The sequence below is a fragment of the Chelonia mydas genome, chromosome 25 (assembly GCF_015237465.2).
Source record: "Chelonia mydas isolate rCheMyd1 chromosome 25, rCheMyd1.pri.v2, whole genome shotgun sequence".
Classification (NCBI taxonomy): Eukaryota; Metazoa; Chordata; order Testudines; family Cheloniidae; genus Chelonia; species Chelonia mydas.
The window spans coordinates 8,922,155-8,934,755 of NC_057858.1; the positions used below are offsets into that span (position 1 = coordinate 8,922,155).

The following is a 12,601-nucleotide window of genomic DNA, read 5'->3' on the forward strand; positions in this document are numbered from 1 at the left end:
GTCATAGTCACGAAGGATATGTCTACACTGCAATTAGACATCCACGGCTGGCCCATGCCAGCTGATTCAGGCTCATGGGCTCGGGCTATGGTGTTGTTTAATTGAGATGTAGATATTCAGGCTTGGGCTGGAGCCCTGGCTCTAGGGCCCTGTGAGGTGAGACGGTCCCAGAGCTCAGATTGCAGCCCCAAGCCCAAATGGCCACATAGCTCGTGAGCCCGAATCAGCTGGCATGGGCCAGCGGTGGATGTCTAACTGCAGTGTAAACATATCCTAAGGCTCAGATTTACAAAGGTATTCAGGGTATCAAAACCAATGGGAGTTAGGCACCTAATCTTCTTAGGTGCGTTCATAAACCCCAACAGGCTCCTTTAGCTACATCTTTAAGTGCCTAAATACCTTTGACAGTTTGGCCCTAAATCTCAGAATACCCAAATATTCTTCAGTGATATCAGGCCCTTCTGGACCACTGCTTCTCTAGGTCCCTCAAGGAGTCCCCACCAACAGGGAATTCTGCTTTATCCACATAAGCTCAGCGAGGGCAGCTCCTTTCAACCACTATGGACTTTTCCTGGGTTCATCTAGCCTGACCTCCTGCACGGCACAGGCGAAAGACCCTCCTACTCTCTGCCCCACATCCAGAACTTCCATTTGAGCGACAACATCTCGTTTAATGAGGCATCCGATCTCGACTGACTTGTTTAGTTTTATTTTATACTTGTTGTTATTGGAACTTAAAAAAACCTGGATTTAGCCCTAGGAGCTTCTCAGATCACCATGCGTCTGCAGAATCCACTGCACTGAAGAGCAGAGGGACAATTCTACCCTTGGCAGGGCAGTTTGGACACATTAGAAATGTTTTATAAAGACGAAAACCTTTTTCTAAAAATGTGCGTAAATCCCTTTTTATTTTATCTGAATCTTTAAACTCAAATTCCTATTCATGAAGGCAAGTCCTGTAATCAGTGACAATTGTACCTGGGACCATTGATCCTGGGGAAATCTCGTTTCAGGCTCTACCCTCTCCGCTGGTTTTAAATAGATGTTTTTATAGAGGGTTTTTTGTCTCACTTGAGATGGAGTCAGAAGAGCCACTATTGGCCACTTCAGAAAGACACTGTCAATAATGCAGCATTTCTGAGTGGTACCCTTGTACCTTACAACCAGGGGAAATGGGGAGATTTGGAGGGGAAGGCGAAATACCAGCACTGAGGGTCCAAGCACTGAAATCTCAGCATCTTAAGAGAAAGAGAAAGACAGACAGTGAGAAAGAAAGAGAGAGAGAAAGAGAGGCAGACAGAGATACTGTGTCAATACTGCACTGGATTTCTCAAAAATCACACAGCTTTAATACCTGTACGCTGGGAAAGCCACCTGTCTGGTCTTGTATTGCGTAAGGAGGCCTGGTTGGCAGGGGGTAAAAGCTACACACAAGGGAGGGGAGGGCAGTCCATTTTCCAAAGGCAAAACCCAGAAGTTGATTAGTACTGTGTAAAAATCCACCAGCCCGCTCCTGCCTGGGGAGTCACTACCGCGGAGTGTGTGAGAGAGTAAGAGACAATGGGGGAGTGGATGGGACTAAAAGGGGTGTGCGGGAGAGAATCCCCGAAGCCAAACCAAATTTACCACAAGGATTCAGCTGGTCATATTTCTTGTTGTCGTTCACAACAAGGATTCAGCTGCCAGAGGCATCAAGCCATCTTCTCCTGAGTTTCCTGCCTCTGCACTTTCATCTCTACCCACATCCCTTCAGAAAGGAGGGTTTCTGGAGCTGGCTTTGCTGACATACATCTGTGCCCAGCAGCTGGTTGAACAAGCCGGGGTTGGGAGTGTGTGTGTGTGTGGGGGGGGGGGGGGAATGGAGAGAGGTATAGCCCTGAGACCTGGCCAGCCTCCAGCTGGCTGCAGGTAGAAGGTGCACAGTCGGCTTCGGAGCAGCTGGGATCTTGACAAGTCGCCTCTTTTTAGAGCGGACTTGCTATGGGTTGGTGGTGAGAAGATCCAGTGCCTGGTAACTGGGGCCTGTGCATACGTGTATGTGCGTGTCAAAGGAGGCAGGAGGATGGGGATCACTAAGCTGGATTCAGTAGCACAAGAGAGAGTTCCTCATCTCTCCCCATCCTGGCCTGCAAGCAGACTGGCTTCTCCATGTATGTGATGGAGAAACTCCTTGAAGCAGGGAGCGGGTCTTAGTTTGGGTACAGGACATGTCCAGTGCCACACACCCCAGGTACTATTCCAAGGTTTGCTGGTGAACTGGGGTAATGGGCCGATCCCTTGTTAAAAGCACCCAGGATTTCCAATCCCCAGTCTCTCTCCCTCCCTGAAACAAGGCTTGTCCTGAAAAGCAGCACTTCCATGGACAGGTGTTAGAGCTGTGTGACTCCTTTCTTCTTCGGGGGGCTGGGGAGGTTCAGTTACCATTGGGGGCAGGAACACTGGCTTCTCACAATGCGTTTGGAATAAACTACAGCACAGCATAACCAATCCAAACCGAAAGAGAAAACCAAGAGAAAGCAAAAAACCCAAAAGGAAACAATAAGAAAAGAATAAATCCACTTCAAATAAATCAGAATTTAAAAATAAATTATATATATAATATATATAGGAAAAATAATAGTAATAATTAATTTAAAAGAGTGGCATGCAAAGACGATCGTTACATTCTCCTATCATGCATCAGGCCCAATGTCCAAACGGCAAGGTAACCATGACGACAAAAAAGTGCAAGAACTCAGCAACATTACCAAAGGATGCATAGAGAGGCCCACAATGCAACTCAACTCATCTCTGCGAGACCCGGGAACGGGCAGGTCTCGCTCATCTTAAAGATTTCTTGCTTTTTCTCTTTTTTTATTTATTTATGTTTTATTTCGTTATTTTTTTTTCTCTTAAGAATGTAAAAATGTGGGTAAAGAAAGTAAAAAAGAAAAAAACCACACCAACCTTCTCGTAGCTCTGAGGGATGTTAAGGGGGTTTGATGCGGAACACAATGACATGAGGAGAAGAGAAAAATAGGGGAAACACAGAGAGAGTAAAAAAAGGCCTTCTCAAGGCTGTCAGCTGCAAATTGATTTTTTTTCTTTTCTCTTTTAACCAAAAAAAAAAAAAAAAAAAAAGGAAAAAAAGAAAGAAAAAAAAGATAGTAACGACCTTTTTTATTTTCTCCTTTCCTTCCTTCCTTCCATCCCCCCCTCCCGCGCTTGTGTTTAAGAGCATCCAAGCTCTGTGAAGAGGTCAGGGTGGGAACAATCCAAATTCAGAATTAGCACCCAACAGAGGGGCAGAGCCCCAGCAGGGAGTTCTCACCTTCACAAGCTCATCTGATGTTTTACAGAAGGAGAGGGGATAGAGATTATTCCAGGCAGAGTGGACCTGGAGCAAAGAAGATCCCCTAATTGAAAACCTTGGCTCCCCACCCCTTCCCCCCCCCTCACCCAACTGCACTCACGCTAACTCCAAAATAAGACTTACTTTAATAAATAAATAAATAAATAAAGTAAAAAGAAGAAAAGAAAAGACATTTCCTTGCAAGGTTAAAACTTACAACACCTATCCCTGGTATTCTATAGAGACAAGCATGTTATGGGAGAAACAAGTCAATTGGAAACACAAGCATGTTCAAGACTCTTTAAAAAACAAAAACGGAAGAAAAATGTGTGCATGACCTTCCCCCTCCACTTCCTCCCCAAATGACTGCATTTCAGAACTTCGGTTACCTTTCAGTGAAATTGACACACAAGAAACAAGGAATTAGCATGAAAAGCACCCCAAACACAGCACGAGCTAGCCTCCATGGTATTCTCTACACCTTCTCAGCCAGTAGCTAATGCTGGATCACAGAGGCTTCAGGTGCACACGCAGGCTACGTTTTGGTATAGAGGGCCATCCACCTGGAGCCGAGACTCATCCAGGGGCTGAGACAAGAAGCTCTGGGCAACCAGAACCTTTGGCCGATTTTCAACTGACCAGAAAGGCCAGGGAGATTTAAAAACAACATTAAAAAAACCAAACAAACTCAACACATTTTTTAAAAGCCCATTCCAGCTAAAAGCTGCTTGCAATTCATTTAGCCCTTGTGTGGTGTCAGATCCTGGATTTATGATGTTCCCACCCGTGGATTTTCAGAGCCCAGATGACAAGGCAAATTTCAGAAGCGATTTTCCAGCTGGCCACAAAAGGCTCTTTAAAAACGTAGCTTTTAAATAATTAAAAGCCTTCTCTCCATGTGCATGTGATTCAGTGAGCATGAGACACAGAGAGAGGAGTGCACACAAGAGCATGGGTCTGCATCTAACTGCAGCGTCAATGCAGGTGAGGGGAACGCTTCCTTGGCCGAATGGGATGGACATGGCAACACTTGACTGGGATGCAACATTCTTTGAATGGTGGTTTTACAGTGATAGGGGCTGGCCCTTGCTCTCTCGTAATCAGAGGGTTTTGCTGTGGAAAAATATTAGTCTGTAGGAAAATATGACCCATCCGAGAACTTAAACCAGGTGAACGACAAAGAAAATGCAGGGGGTCACTGAGCCAGCAAGTGCTAAAAAGCATAGGAGGAATTCAATATTCCTATTTCATCTGGCTCCCCCAAGCTGTGTGGGTAAGGGGACTTCCCATTGGTTGTCCCAGGATCGTGCTGGTGAAGCCTGCTTCTCACCATGCACATATACCCAGGCCAGTGGTGTCTCCAGAAGGAGCCAGGGCTAGGCAGACCCTGTGGTCAGGGAGCTCAGGAAGGAAAAGCCAGCTGGAACATGAGTCCAGTGCAGTCTCAGTCCCAGACCTGCAGTCCAGTGCAGTGTCAGTCCCATGTTGGGAAAGCTCCCCACTGAATAGTGCCAGACCGCACCGCTCCCTGCCAGGTCAGCTGGAGAGCAATGTCCCCAGAGGGAATGGGCTAGCTGAAATCCCCCTTCCGCTGCCCTGCAGGAGCAATCACCCCTCCCCTACCCTTGCGTGGCAAGGTGAGATTTGCCTGCTGCTCTGGACACCCGACTGTCCCAGTGCTCCATTCTGGTGAGACTCAGGGGTGGGTGGGCTCACGCAAGGGAGCTGACCATGCCCCACCTCCTCTAAAGCTCACACCAGCTGAGCAGACCGTACCAATTCCTGCAACTTCCATGGGAAAGGTGGTAACCCCACAAGTGGCCACAGCCTCTCTGCAGCAGAGACCATGCGCTCCCCTCTGCAAGATGGGACCCCACATTTACCCAAGAGCTTTAATGTTCCTGGGCCAGCTTCCTGGGGCACCCTGGGGATCAGAGCTGACCTCACAACGGGGGGTCAGGCCTCTATATTGCTGCTGTTCGCGCTCCGCCACTCATTCCCAGAGGTGCCCTTGGATCCTCTTTTCCACCCCCTCCCCCACGATGATCTGTTTTAACAGCAACTCCTCCCCCTGGCTCCGGGAAGGAAACAAATCAAACAGCAGGGGCAGAGGGAGCCCATGCATTTGCCAGCGTTCTGAGCCGAGGTGCTCCCTACCTCTCACGTAAAGGTTAGCAGGTGAAGAGTAGCGCACCCCGGCGCTGTTGCTGGCCACACATTCATACTTCCCCTGATCAGTCTCTTCACTGCTCTCAATCTGCAGGCCACCTGGCAGGAGAGAAGAAGACGGCAGCAAAGAAATTATTATTTTATTTTTTTTAAGAGGGGGCTGGCACCAACACCCTCCCCCGCCGTTTCCCCCCAGCGTCAACGCAGATCCGAATGGTGGCCCGGGGTGTGGGGCTTTTCGCTACCATGCTAGAACTTCACTGCTTTGGGCATTGCTGGTACCAAACCTGGATCAGAATGATCACTGCCACTGCAGGACTAGTCGCCCAGCCCAACACCCCCCCTTCCCCTGGCCCCAAAATCCTGATCTACAATGTGGGTAGAAACAGTACGAGCTGCCCCATGCTGTCCTACCAGTCTGCATCAACCCTGACCTGAGGGTTCACTTCTAACAGGGAGAGGACAGCTCAGCACACAGGTCTTCCCTTCTGTGCTGAGAAGACCATCAAAAACACCAACTCTGGTGTCTTCTGCAATATGGACATTTTCCTCTAGGAACTAATACCAACAACTCATCTCGCACAGGCCAGCGAACAGCCATTGGTGGCCATGATTTCCTGTCGCTCCTGATCTAGGTTGGAACTGAACCAGCCTTCAAGGTGAAAGGCTCTGTAACCCACTACCAGTCCCCTGAGCCATCCCTGTCACCGCTGGGTTCGTTGTGTGCATAAACACTAGACTCACAGGAGCTGAGAGAGTACTTGAAAAGTGTGTTTCCATCAGTGCACGTGCTTAAGGGAAAACAGCATAAAAAACCAAACTGGAATGTCTAAACTGCACATGGGTTTCTATCCCATCTGAATGGCGAGTACCCCTGACCAGGCCAATGAGAATCAGGGCTTCTTCTATACCTGTACACTATTTCAGCTGATGAAAATATACTCAAGTCCAAACTAAGCACTCCTACCATCAACTAGTTCAAAAAAGACCTGCATAAATATGCAGCACATAACTACATAGATGAAAATCACCTCTGTTTTTTACCCTAGAAAGCATCAGGTCTGCCAAACTCCACTTAAAGTATATATCCTATAATAAACCAACATGATATCAAATATTTCTTATATTATATATATGTGCACATGACGAGGGTGGAGATCAGAGCCCTTAGGATTCCCTGACTGTGTGAAAAATTTGCAGCTTGGCAGAAGAGTACCGAGGGAGAGGGGTGCAAAAGATGCCACTGCTGATTGTAGTTTCAGATTCATTGCGGGGCAGGGGAGAAGAGTGTTATGTGTGAAAACGGGAGGGGGTTAGTATGAGTAAAAGAGAGAGCGAGAGTGAGTGAGTGTGTTACTCCCTGTGGATGGCAGGTCCCAAGTGCAGACTGGATAGAATAAAAAAAAAAAAAAAAGCCAAATTCTCAGCAAAAGAACCCACGGAGGTTTCAATCCAGCAGAGTGACTTGAAAATCAAACGGCCCCTGAACTCAAGCAGATAGGTACCTTCCCACCGAGACTTCAGCTGAGCAGATTTCTTACAGGATTGAAGCCACAGCACTCTCCGTTGTCCGAAAGCTTCAGCTGGGAGAAGGCTGTGTCAGATGGGGGCTCTGTGAAGCTTTTGTTTATGTGGGTCAGCTCCCCTAATCCCAGCCAAGGTTTTATTTAGCTCACAATGGTGCTCGTCTGAATGGGGAGTGCCAGGGGAGATGTTAAACCGAACTCAGAGGCAGGAATAGAACGACGGGGCTGCAGGTGGGAAAGCACCACCAGGGTCTTGTCTACACAAAGGAAATCAGGACCACTTAATTTTCCTCGAGGGTAGCTTTGCCGGTGATAGCAATGAGGGAAGCTGTATTGTAGACAGGTCGGTGTGTGTTCACTACCTGCTGAGAGCAGGTGTGGACATGGTGGTAAGACACGCCTGCATCCTCTGCCATTGCTATCAGTAGTGGAGAATTCGGGGCTTGCATTTTGCCCATGTAGAGGCTCCTAGAGCAAGAAGAGCCAAGAAGTCATAGCTGGGATGTTCAAAGGGGCCAATGGGAGTCATGCATCCAAATCCCATTCACTTCCAATGGTAGCAGAGGGTCTCACTCCCTTCAGGTGAAAGACCCAGCGAGATAGGCTGGGTATGAAAGTTACTTACCAAGAAGTACCTGAGGTGTGAGAGAGAGAGAGAGAGAGAGAGAGAAAGAAAGAAAGAAAGAAAGAAAGAAAGGACGGACTCTTTAGGGGGTTGGGAATGAAAGAAAGAAAGAAAGAAAGAAAGAAAGAAAGACTCTTTAGGGGGTTGGGAATGAGCATGCTGAGGACCTGCTCCAGCAAGGCGCTGGGCACCCTCCACTGCCATGGACGTCAAGGGCTCCAGGGGACTCAGCCCCAATCATGATGAGGCCCCTGAGTGGTTACCAAGCTCTGACTGTGCTTAATGCCAAACATACACCTGGGTCCTTCAGAGCCCTGGAGAGATTAGCTCTTAAACCTCCACCATAAATTTCAGACAGCAGCATCTGAGCCTTGTTTTAGAATAATAAAAGGTTTCACCAAGTTCCCCCAGCAAACAGAAAAAGACGCTGGAACAGTATTTAAAATAAAGACGGACACAAACAGAAATAAATATCCAAAGGTGAGGCAGGAGCAGAAACCACAACAAACAACAACGAGACTTTGGGTTGAGCAGAGATCACATGAAACAGGAACTGAGTTGGAGAGGAGTTGTTTGGTGAGGAGCGGGTGGGTGAGTGACTGAGTGAGTGGAGCAGGGGGGTCTCTTACCTCGGATTGGAGTACCTTCTGCAAGGGAAGCAAAGGAAAGAAGTGAAAGGAGTGAAAAAACCAAAAACGCTTGGACTGCCGGTGGGAAAAGGACCCAGCTCAAGGAAGATCATTCCTGGAAGGAAAATTCCTACACTACCTCATTTCATCTTTAATTCCATGGAGGGACTGGAGGGGGTTGGGGGAAAAGGACTCCTGGCAGCACACTCCGGTTCAGACTGGGGGATGCTTACTCATGACACTAAACTTGAAAAGGAGGAGACTGGCCAAATCAACACTCCCTCCATCGGTCACAAAGGAAAGGGAGTCTCTGAAACCTCAGTCCATGTAAGCTAGTATTAATATGTACCCCTTGGGTAGCACTGGGCAAACTTGCTTCCATCCTCCCAGCCCATGGGGAGTGTGGTCAGCATTATTAACCTGTTACCCCAGACATGGAAATGGAGACCCAGAACCTTGCCCAAAGTCACACAACAAAGCTGAGACTAGATACCAAGAGTTCCTGGTTCCCAATTCCACACCCATGTTAGTGATGCATCTGGGGCACAGCATTTCATATAACGCCCTTGGGCCTGTGGTCCCTAGTTACACTGAGAACGACTGGCTCTGCAGAACATCACTGGATACAGCCACGTGCTAGGAAAGAGCTGCAGGTGCGATACAAAGGCATGTCACTGCCTTTGTACCTGGGAAACATGCAAAGGGGATTGCCTGGTGCAGCTGCTCTGGAAGACATCCTAATAAATTGTAGAGGGGGTTAACTCTCGGGATTCCCTGCATTCGGGGAGAGGAGGAAGAGCCTTGTTGTGGTTGGCCACCTCCCACACTCCAGAGCTCCCTTCAGCCAAACCCCCTCCAGTTGCCTCCACTGGCAGTGCCCATCATGAGCTTTCTGCCCACGCATGTGACATCTCGCGGGCAAGAGAGAATGACATCATGGCTGGCAAGTGACATCACTGCCCCTCCCTCTGATTTCCTGTCATACTCCTGAGATCACAAGAGCCTGGAAACCACCTTCCTTTGAAAACATGGAGGGTCCTTTTCCCCACGGGCATTCAGATTTGCTGCACAACTCATTCAAGAAATGGATTTTTACCCCAATCCTGAAAACAGGGCAGACTTGGCAAGTCCCCACTCCAAATTCTCCCTACCATATAGAAGCGTAACAGCTCCTCGGTGGTAATAATACTCTGACATTCGGCAGCACCTTCCATCCAAGGATCTTACAGTGCTCGACAAATATCAGCCTCTCGTTCCCCCCAGGAGGCAGAGAAGTACTCTTATCCTCACTTTACAATTGGGAAACTGAGGCACTGAGGGTGAAGTGACTTGGCCAAGGTCACAGAGGGAAGCTTGAAGCAAAGGCAAGAGCAGGACATCTGCTTGCCAATCCTTTGCCTTAACCGTAAGGCCATCCTTTCCTCCTTATCCTTCAGCCCTGCTCATCCTCCTCTCTTTGCACTTCAGTGCACCATTTTCAGGATAGAAGGTAAAAAGAAATATGTATCACTGGTTACAGTTAACCTTTATTTGAATTATTTCCGAAGGGGTTAAGGGAAAAGAAGTGTTATATTGTTAGGCTATTAGATTCTAGTTAGACTCAACTTCTAGTTAAAAGGTTAGACAGTTTGCTGGAGAAATGTTAGCATCTAGTTAGGGTTAGGAACTCGCTAAGGTTAATAAAGCAGGTTGGTTAGCTGTCAGGACAAAGATCAGAGAGCGCGGGTGAGAAGGAAAGAGGTGGGAGGAGCGTTTACTTGGACTATCTCCACACAGGAGCGGACGGGCAGGTTTTAAAGAGAGCGAGAGACAGAGAAAGCAGCAGAGGGTTATAGATAGATTCAGTGGAAATACAAACAGCCTCTAATACACCCTTTTGTCTCAAAATCAGAGTGAAAATCTACCATCTGTGATGCAAATGTGGAGCAAGACTAAAGGATGGGGGTGGCAGAGACAAGAAGAACCGTGCATCACCCCCTGCTGGGGACTGGCTGTTACAGCGCATCTGACTGCCCTGGACACAGCAGCTTTCAGTGGAGGCAGGCTGACTGCGAGGAAATGCACTGGAAATCATGGCCACGTATGGATGGAAGGCAGGACCCATTGCCTTCCTGAATTATCAGTTTATGGCTTGACGTTAAACATTCGCTCCCAGTGGAGCCCATGGGAACAGGTGACAGCAGCTCCAGTGCTTGCGGAGAGCTCTTGTCTTCCCAATTTCAGCCAGGTGCATGGGAAACAGATCTGGGAATGGCAAAGGGAGATTTCTGATGGGACCCACACCTCGAACACAGGAGATGAAATCTCGACCAAAATGGAAGTGACTGATTGTGGGGAGGAAAAGCAATAGTCTGAATGGTTTCTGGGACACAGATGGTAGATTTTCACTGTTGGAGTTTCACATCTAACTAGCTTCATATTTAATTTAGTGGCAGCTGGACAGTGCTGGAAGGGGATTGCAACAAACAAATCTATTCTCCAGTGGCCAAATGCATCCCCCTGAGATTGCTTGGGGACAGCAACTCCGGTCCATAGCAGGTTAACACATAGGGTTGCCAATTTTGGTAGGACGTATTCCTGGAGGTTTCATCACATGACGTAATCTTTCATTAAAGATTCACCTTTAATTCCTGGAGACTCCAAGACAATCCTGGAGGGTTGGCAACCCTATTTACATAGCAGGCTGACAGTGCCTGAATGAGTGTTAAGAGCGCAGGACTGATTCTGTGGGACAGGACGGGGCTGGTGGTTGTACAGAGCACCAGAATAGCAGGGGCAGCTAAATGCATAAGATCAAATTTTCAGAAGTGGTCTCTGATTTTGGATGAAACCCACCGTGAGCCTGTTTTTCAAAGGTGATAGGCCCATGCAGCTTCTGCTGATTGCAACTGGGTTTATAGGTGCTCAGCACTTCTGAAAAATGAGGCTCAAGGTTGATAAAGGTGCCCCCAAATTAGCCCTTTTGGAAACATGGTCCTTAGAGTCAGCAAGGTGGGGAATTTCCCAGTTCATCTAGAACAGTGTAAAATCTAGCGATAGCCCTGGCTGCTACAGGCCATGCAAGCAGAGGGAGAGCCTCTGGAATAGTGGGGCTGCCAGGGCTCAAGTGGCATGGGCAACAGATACCCACCATACCCTCGGTGTCTTCCCCAGCCTCTCAGGGCATGGAATCTGATCACCAAGAGGCAACTTGTGGAGTCTGCATCAGCCCAGGAGGTCAGGCTGCTCGCTGGAGTTCAGCGACGCAAGACAAAGACGCTGCACTCCAGGCACGGTTCCATTCTCAGGTTACCGCCCAAGCCTCATCCCCCTGCCACGGGCACGTGGGGCCTGTTCTGACACCACCTCCCCCTCCGTCTTTTCTAAACAACAAGCTATGGGGAGAATGAGCCCTGAAAATGGGAGACGTGGAGGTGCCATCATCATGGCAACCACAGGAAACGTACCACCACGGCCTACAAGGCCACGTGTGAGCGTGTGCCTTGCTCTCTCCCGGGGGTGGCGAGTAGTTTTCTAAACCCTCAACAAACAAGCTAGCATGAAGGACTGGCTGCAATTTTAATGCCTGATCCTGTCTGAGAACAAGTCGGGACTTGGCACAGGGAGGAAAACGTGACGTGAGTATTGCTGGCAGATTCCCATCAGGGTCCTGGCACCTCAGGAAACAGGAACAATCTAGAAGGGACATTTCTGTCTAATCACTCCCCGCACAACCTCTCCCAAACCCCTGCAATAGACGGCTTCCATTTTAAAATTCAGTGCCTGATGCCCCCCCCATAAGTTCTCACTTCAGACAATGCCAATAACCCCATTAGATGTGAAACTCCAAGACCTCCTGCAGGTGTGAACACAATTACCACAGTTCCAGGGTAAAAGCTACGGTCTAATTGGGGAATTCCAGGACAACTGTTGCTAAGTTACGAAAAAAATCTATCCAATGTTAGGAGGTTTGTGTTTAGTTATATTTCCTCATATAGATATATTTTAATTATGATGGTGATGGTTATTTTTGTAGCCTGCAATACCCCTGCGGAAGTTCATTAAGAGGGCAGAATATCCCTACTGAAGGAGTTAGTACAAGAAATGCACAACATGCCTCTCAAAAAAGCTGTTAAGAAGGAATTAGTTTAAAGGGCGAGGGTTACAAACCTGGACATTAGCAGGTTTGTTTCGGTTTTCTTTTTTTAAATCGAACAAAACTTACCAAAGGTCTCTGAGTGTTAAAAATAATGAAAAACAGAAAGGAAAAGAAAAATAAAAGTTGTTATAGCCAGTTATTTCAAAAGCAGAAGACGACACACAAGATACAAAAGGGTTCAGT

General features: G+C 47.9%; 1 protein-coding gene across 31 annotated transcripts in view; it reads right to left on the bottom strand.

Annotated features, from left to right (window-relative positions):
• Positions 1-12,601, bottom strand: part of PTPRS (protein tyrosine phosphatase receptor type S) — a 243,923-nt gene that overhangs the window by 69,391 nt on the left and 161,931 nt on the right. For 13 of the 31 annotated variants that reach the window (XM_043535967.1, XM_037885516.2, XM_037885504.2 and 10 more), the window contains exon 6: positions 5,489-5,599. In XM_043535967.1, the coding sequence (XP_043391902.1) occupies positions 5,489-5,599 (111 nt within the window). Of the gene's footprint in view, positions 1-2,946; positions 2,959-5,488; positions 5,600-8,280; positions 8,299-12,484; positions 12,494-12,601 lie in introns of all 31 variants that reach the window. The other 18 variants (XM_043535965.1, XM_043535959.1, XM_043535957.1 and 15 more) reach the window with 3 other exon arrangements.